This window comes from Montipora capricornis, chromosome 13, assembly GCF_036669925.1.
Source record: "Montipora capricornis isolate CH-2021 chromosome 13, ASM3666992v2, whole genome shotgun sequence".
In the NCBI taxonomy this organism is placed as follows: domain Eukaryota; kingdom Metazoa; phylum Cnidaria; class Anthozoa; order Scleractinia; family Acroporidae; genus Montipora; species Montipora capricornis.
The window spans coordinates 22,934,880-22,942,379 of NC_090895.1; the positions used below are offsets into that span (position 1 = coordinate 22,934,880).

At 36.8% G+C, this 7,500-nt stretch overlaps 1 protein-coding gene across 4 annotated transcripts in view; it reads left to right on the forward strand.

Moving 5' to 3' along the window:
- The window catches only part of LOC138030097 (tyrosine kinase receptor Cad96Ca-like), a 29,896-nt gene that overhangs the window by 7,957 nt on the left and 14,439 nt on the right, over window positions 1-7,500 (forward strand). For 2 of the 4 annotated variants that reach the window (XM_068877962.1, XM_068877961.1), the window contains exons 2-5: window positions 1,224-1,306; window positions 1,853-2,254; window positions 3,503-3,799; window positions 7,051-7,139. In XM_068877962.1, the coding sequence (XP_068734063.1) occupies window positions 1,224-1,306; window positions 1,853-2,254; window positions 3,503-3,799; window positions 7,051-7,139 (871 nt within the window). The remainder of the gene's footprint in view (window positions 1-1,223; window positions 1,307-1,852; window positions 2,255-3,502; window positions 3,800-7,050; window positions 7,140-7,500) is intronic. The other 2 variants (XM_068877964.1, XM_068877965.1) reach the window with 2 other exon arrangements.

A 7,500-nucleotide genomic window follows, 5' to 3' on the forward strand; every position in this document is an offset into this window, starting at 1 on the left:
ACCATGTAACGAATCTTAAGAAGAAGCTTTTAAACCGCGTTGCTGTTCTCGCCCGAATCAAAAAATTCCTGCCAATGAAATATCGTGTAGTGTGATAGTGTCTTGGTCTTAGTCTTATATCGTAAACAAACTGTTTTAGACTGCATCATGCATAAATTCACGCTTGATAGTTTTAAAAAACATATATTTTTTTTATTTCTTTCCAGTATCTTTTTGTTGTATATCTTAAATTTCAAACTCTAGGTAAATTAGTCATTTTGTAAATTAATTCATAGGGCCATAAGGGAGATAACAGTCTTGCACACTATTGAAATGAAGTGTGTGTGCCTTTTTTCATTGCGACCCTAAATGCTTAAATCTTCCACGAAAAGAAGATGATCAATCTTCCTTTGTTTACCTTTTCCATATAAAAACCCCGCTTTCATTTTCCTAATTATGTGGGGGTAAGTGGTATCAATCCCATTACAGACAGCAAGGCGGCCAGACTATCACCCTTGAAAATACCCTGCTTTCAGCAGGAAAAGAAAACAAACTGCGATTACAAACATGTTCATTTTATAATTGACGTTTCGTATGTTGCAACATACATCATCAGAAGTGATGGTTAAAACTGTTGCACAAAACTTTAAAAACTAGAGCGCACACTTTTTAACTAGTCACCAGTGCTTCGCTCTAGTTTTTAAAATTTTGTGTAACAGTTTTAACCGTCACTTCTGACGATGTAATTTGCAACATACGAAACGTCAAGTATAAAATGAAAATGTTTGTAACCGCAGTTTGTTTTCTTTTCCTGCTGAAATTCAAATGGCCAAAGGACAAAAGTATTTATGATGATACCCTGCTTTATCTTCACTTTGGCAAGCTTATTATCATTATTATTATTATTGTGCTCAAGGTTAAGATTAATGATGTCAAGGTTGGTTTACCACATTGGTACGGCACGATACAAAACATAAGTTAAACTTGTTTTTGTCATCAGTTCAATCGTTACAATTATTTTGTAAACCACATTAAGTAGTCTGATGATGTTTTTACAACGACCAATTTCTGGCATCTGTTTTCGAAGGTCTCGACACTGAATGTGGGCATAAACTTATTCAGTGGTGAATGAAGCTGAAGATGTATGGTGCGAAGCTTCAGAACTGTTCATGGCAACGATAATCTTGTGACTTACTCTATCTCCCCTTTCATAACTTGCTTATGATTGATTTTCTGATTGTTAGCCGCCACATCACCGCGTTCATTCTTCTAATTTGGGCTTACTACGGTCACTGCAGACATGCCAGTGTCTTAAACATTAATAAAGGTTAAGCCAAATGAGTGCTTTCATTTATGATTCGGCTTTGAGTTTTATCTCAGGATTAATTAGGTTGCAACATCTTGTCATCACACTAAGTTAATTGTTAACCGTATATTACAAATACTTTCAATAGATATGTCAAAAACCTAGTCCATAGTCAAGCACCACAACTAACAGATCTATTGAAGGCTTAACATAAATATAAACAATGATCAGTGGCCTTGCCCAAGATCAACCCTGAGCTGGCAGTTCAGTTCATCATCGGATTTACCCATTGTTTGCGGAATGTTATCGTTCAACCTGCGTTATTAGCAATTATCATAACAACATGTAGCTTTAGAGTTTTTCAGAGGCATTATAGAATGTAAAGTTCATATTGAAGCTCACTTTCAGATTCTTTCACCTCAACTGAGCTCTTGTATTTTTTATTTACCTTTATGTGCAAAGCTTAATTTCACCGTATGGTTGAATGTTGCCTACCCTCAGGTCAATGATACAGCTCTAGTACGTAAATCTCGGCTCGACCAAAACTGCATATTATGTTGTTTTTAGATTGTGTCAGTATACAATGGAAGGCACCTCCTCCAACCCAGAACATATCAGAAGCAGCAGTAGGTGACCCGGAGGAACACCTAAGCAGGACTAGCCTCCTTGAAGGAACCATCAATGGAACACTTAGCTGGCATTTCAGTCTATCATCAGATTTGACCTTTGTTACCTTTAGTTTAAAATTCAATGACACCCTTATTGGAAAAATTTTGCCATCAGGACAGGTTGAAGTACTACAAAGATTTAGAAACAAATACGCTATCGACTGGTTTCCATTTCAAAGAATCACTCTGATTATCTTTTATGTAACAACTGAGATGAATGGAATATTTTCTTGTGCAGTTGTGGCACAGACGCCAACAGGCTTTGTAACATTTACAAGCAAAAATAAAGTGGAAGTCGTTGGTAAGCTCCATATTTCTCTAATTAATTTACCTTACAAATGAATTACTAGTATAAGGAAAGAAAAGCAAATAATTATTTAATTCACTGTCACAATTTAACTCCGTATTCGTTTAGCACATTTCAAAGACATTTTCGCAGCCCCTTAATAATGGTAAGCGAGACATTGAAGCGAGGTGGGTGAATATCAAAAATGCTGCTAGATCATGAGATCACTCGTGAATCTATGTACTACACACTGATTATCTTTTGCGTTAAGAGGATTTACTTTAATTACCTTAAAGTCTCGCTGGCAAATAAGAACGAGATGGTTGGCTTAGCAGCTGCCTTTTAGTTGAAAAGGAAAAAAATGAATTTTAAAAAAAAAGCCGACCTCTTAGGTGAAAATTTGGGATTTTAATCTTAGCTGGATTTTCTCATTCGAAAGTGTAAAAGAATTCGATGAAGTTTTTTTTGGCAAAGATGCGACTTTAAAAAAACCTTTGATTAAAGTGCGGGACTATCTTGAGGTTTTCCTGCAGGGATAGCATGCATGTTTTCAGGCTGGCTTAGATTACGGATCCGAGCAACAGATTTATGTATCTTCTGTTGTTCTGATGTCAAGTCGGCCTCGCTTTTTCAGTAAATGATTGATTGTGTTCTCTCTGGTGGATTTATTTACGCTGCTGTGTTCAGTTAAATTGTCTACAAATGGAGAGATTTTAAAGCAAAATATCTTGATTCTTTCTTACTTTGGACTGGAAAGAAATTATGCATACATTTGTAAAACTGGGCTTTGAGTAAATGTAACAATACAACTTTATGTTAAACGAAAATTCGTCCTTAATCAAAGAAGTTACGGACAATATTTACGTAAAATTGGTACAAAAATATAAAGATCTTCAAAACAAAATTTTTCAGCTCAAGAAACCAAACAGCTACAGCACCTGCTAATTGACCTTGAAGTGTTGAGGTAATGGAAAACCAAAATAAACTGGGCCCGGTTGTTCAAAAGCTGATTAACCCTTAATTCAGGATTAGCGGAAACTTTGGTTTCAAGTTTTCAACGTTTTGGTGAAACTTTCGTTTAATTATTTTTGTTTTTTCAAGATTGACTTCTTCTAATGTAACGTTTTGCGGAATATCAGCTTTGAACAATATTCGGGAGTCTTAGTATGATTCTTATATGAAAGGGACCAGCTGTCTGTGAAGGGGGCAGACAGGTTGGGACTTTAAAACCGTGCAACGTTTTCTTTCTTTTTAATTTGACAGTTCCTCCTAAGACCACACTTGCTTTGACAGTTCGTCCTAAGACCACACTTGCTTTGGCAGTTCGTCCTAAGATCACACTTGCAAATAAATTGTATGTCGAGCGGGAGCAGACTGCTTCACTCAACTGCGTAGTGGAAGGAAATCCAATACCTTCAATTCAATGGAGTCCTTGTGATCTTCCAAGAATTTGTTGTAATGGACAGCACCTTAGTATTTCTCGAGTGCAGACTTCAAGGGCTTATTACACCTGTACTGCAGTGAATGATGTGGGAAGGGATTCAGAAAGCACGGTTCTCAGTAAGTTTCAAGGCAATAATCTTCGTCTATGTTACAGATTAAATTTAAATTCAGGTTAAAATGGTTTCAACCTAGTTCATTTTCATTTTGAATTAGTTTGAAATTGAAAGTAGGAAACATCAACAAAAATCCATCAATTATTAGCAAGTAGGTGTATATTGGTAAGTAAATCGGTGCTGGAAGTAAGGGGATGTGGTTGGCGTATGTTTTTCATGAGTTAGTCTTTAAAAGGCCCTTCGTTGTTGTTAAGTCTAATTGACTGACTTTAAATGGTTAGCAGTAAGGTTGGGTTTACTGTGCATGATAGCCAATTCAGCTTGTTTTCTCAGAGGTTGTGAAAAGGGCATCATGATAGCTGAATCCCCTTAGTAAGGCAGAGGTCGACAATATGAAAATATCATGTTCAAAGGGACAATAAAAGAAATACTTAAACATACATGATGTTTTGTTGATTTTTTATTCGCTTAGATATCATTTCTATTTGCTAGATATTCTGCTTACATTAATTGAATTAATATAATCAAAACCATGTGTAAATCTTGAAAAGTCACAATAACAAAACTAAGTCGAACTCCTGATAGCGTAGTTGGAAAAAGGATTCTTAACTACTGTTCAGAAGGCATTTTGCAGGCTCTTGTATAGATGATTTACTTTAAATGATCAAATAAAGTGTTTGGCTTTTTTTTCATTCCCTTTGTGGAGATGTCACATAGTGATACATCCAAACTTTGTATGTAGTTATTTAGGCAATCGTGCATTCTTCAATTTGCGCAAGTAGTACAAGTTCGAACCTCTGCTTTCATCTACATCTACATCTACATGTTCCAGCACTCGTCAAAAGTCCCTTTTTGACTTGAGACTGTTTCTGCTTAGGTGGCCTCATACACCACAAGCCTTTTTAGAGACATCACCGCCAAGCCGGCCACTTCTACTGGAGAGAACAGGACAACCACAACACCGGGGAATTTTTCCCCTACTCTTCTTGAATAGTGCTTGGGTTCTTTAACGCCCCACAGGGAACTTATGAACATAGAAGATATTTGTGAGACGGGACCTACGGTTTATAGTCCTTATCCGAGAAGACTTGAAAGTCTAACCATTTGCAGATGAAATTACAAAGGCAGCACTTTCTCCTCAGTTATTTAAAGATCCTGAGTGTTGATCTGGCTAGGGTTCGAACCCGCGACCTCCCGCGTGACAGCCCGACGCTCAACCAACTGAGCCACCGGTGCGCTTTTTGGGCTTTCCTTCTTTCCTTTTTTTGTTTGTTTGTTATATTCTCTTTGTGATGTGAATACTTTTTGTTGTAATATTTTTATTTTGACTAATATATTGCCACCCTTTTATCAATTTTGTCTTCATCTTCTTTTACTGGCTTCTCTCATCTGTTTGCAGCATTTCTTGACTTTGCGGGGGAGATTAAATGCTGTGCTGGGTTGAAAGTTTGTGCTGCTAATAAATTCGACTTCTTCTTCCATGAATGTTACAAGTTCTATTCTTTAATTAAACTGCAAATGTTTGCCTGTTCCAGTAGACCCTGAGTCGATCAGTGGATTCCTTAGTTCACCACGAAAATGTGTAATGGGTACCGGTTCTGGCAACTTCTGAAGTTTCTATATGTTTGAGAGGAAATGCCCACAAGTACACAAGTATGCAAAGTCAGTCATCACTTAAGTCACAAATTCTTTTCCGTTGTCAGATTGCAACTTTATCCGAAATCCCACAATCCATGCCCGAATAGACGTTCTAGGGTACCGGTTCTGGCAACTTCTCATGTTTCTATATGTTTGAGAGGAAATGCTCACAAGTACTCTCCGTTAGGATCTTCAACGTGAAGAGCCATGTTATGCTCCTTAGGACAGTTTTAGGTTAAACATCAATCAGATGTATTTGCCGACGGAAAAAGAAAACCGCATGCTTGAAATGGATTTGTCATGGTTCTGGTGCGGTGACTAGTAATGCTGCCTGGTTCCTGGTGTAGTTTGCATAGTGAGGTAAATTAACTTAATTGTAACTTGCTGGGAAGTTCCGCTGTAAGACATGTGTACATATTTCTCTGTTTGTCTCTGTCATGGAGACATGGATCAAGCTTCGAATCGAAGGACTGTAAACTTTCTGTTGCACGGTACCTTAGGTGAATGTACTTCTGACAGTATTCTATGTAATTCCTTTTTAGAAACGACATTTTTGTTAACATTGTTGACGATGAAAAGACTGTTTTTTGCAGGCAATTTTCGCATTTATTGGACTGGAGAGATCTGAGCATTTTCGCTCTTCTTCAGATAAATTTAGCCATCCTTTATTTTCTCCTTAAAATCCGCAAGTTCTAAATAATGTGTCTTGCTATTTACACATTTTGTTTGTGAAACTCGTTCAACATGAAGCTCGTTCAACATACCCTAAAAGTACTCAGAGTTCACTCAAACACTGCTGCTGGTCGTTCCATCGGCAGCCATATTTTTCCAAGTCTCACGTCGTGTCATGTACACATGTGCGGAACTGTAGTTACCGCAGGGGCTTAGAAATAGCTTACACTCTTTGGTAGTAAAAATGTACAATCAAGAGGTAGATGGGGAAGATAAGTTGGAAAAGTGATTTCATTTACTGATTTCTATTTTTCTTTCCTTTCTTTTTTAACCCCCCTAAAAGTTCAGGCACTGTTTTTCTTTTATTACATCACAGAAAATAATAGATAGTCGATGATAAACTAGTTTGAAACATTTTAACCTACTGTAGGTGAATTTGTTTTCAAACTAGTTTAAAATAAAATGGCTTGGGTTGAAATCATTTTAACCTGAATTCAATTTCAACCTGTAACATCTCTCTTAAGCCAGCGGCACAGTTCTGTATGTAACAGACAGTACCATTAGAGCGCAGAATCCACGGGGTAACTACGCCTATGGTGCAGTGAATAATGTGGGAAGTGATTGTTTGTAAGCTGCAAGCCATTAATTCTTGTTTCACTTGGGCTTCAAGGAAGTGAAAACTTCCTTGCCAATCATCTTCGAGTTGAACCGATCGGAAAGCTTAAGAGACAATTTTTAAACTGTATTTATATATAAGATCTTCAACATCATACAACAAGTCCAGACCTTTTTACCTGTGAGCTACAGCAGATATCACTGAAAAATTGATGACCATGACAAACGTTTCAGTTTCTCAGTATACAGTGCATATTTGTACCATATTGAAAGTAACTGTTAATTAAGTAGCTTCTTTTAACTTAGCTTTTCTTTTTAATTTTGTCACAGTTATAGGAGGCTATAACATTTACTTAAGAATCACCACAATCGGAGAATGTGAAAACAAAGATTCTGTTTGGAGGACTCTACAGAATGAGGTAATTTAGATTTTGAAAGAGACCGACTGTCCAAGTAAATGAAAGGCTTCAACCGTCATTATTGCTTCGTGTAGCATAGCATGAAATTGTTATGACAAAAAACAAAGTTATTTGCTATATGCTGTTTTTTAGGCCTTAATTAATTAAAAAGCGCCCACACTATTGAGAACTATTATTCTTGTGGGTGATAACGAAGACTTTTAGCGATTCAAAGGGTTTTGTTTCTGGTTACACTAAGAATACTGAGAAACGCGTTGCTAACAATTGACCCCTGTAATTAGGAGTGCATCTTTCATTTTGTGGTATGCAATATTACAAGTCTTCAAGTTCAAGTTCAAAAGTATAAGTTCAAAACCTGAAA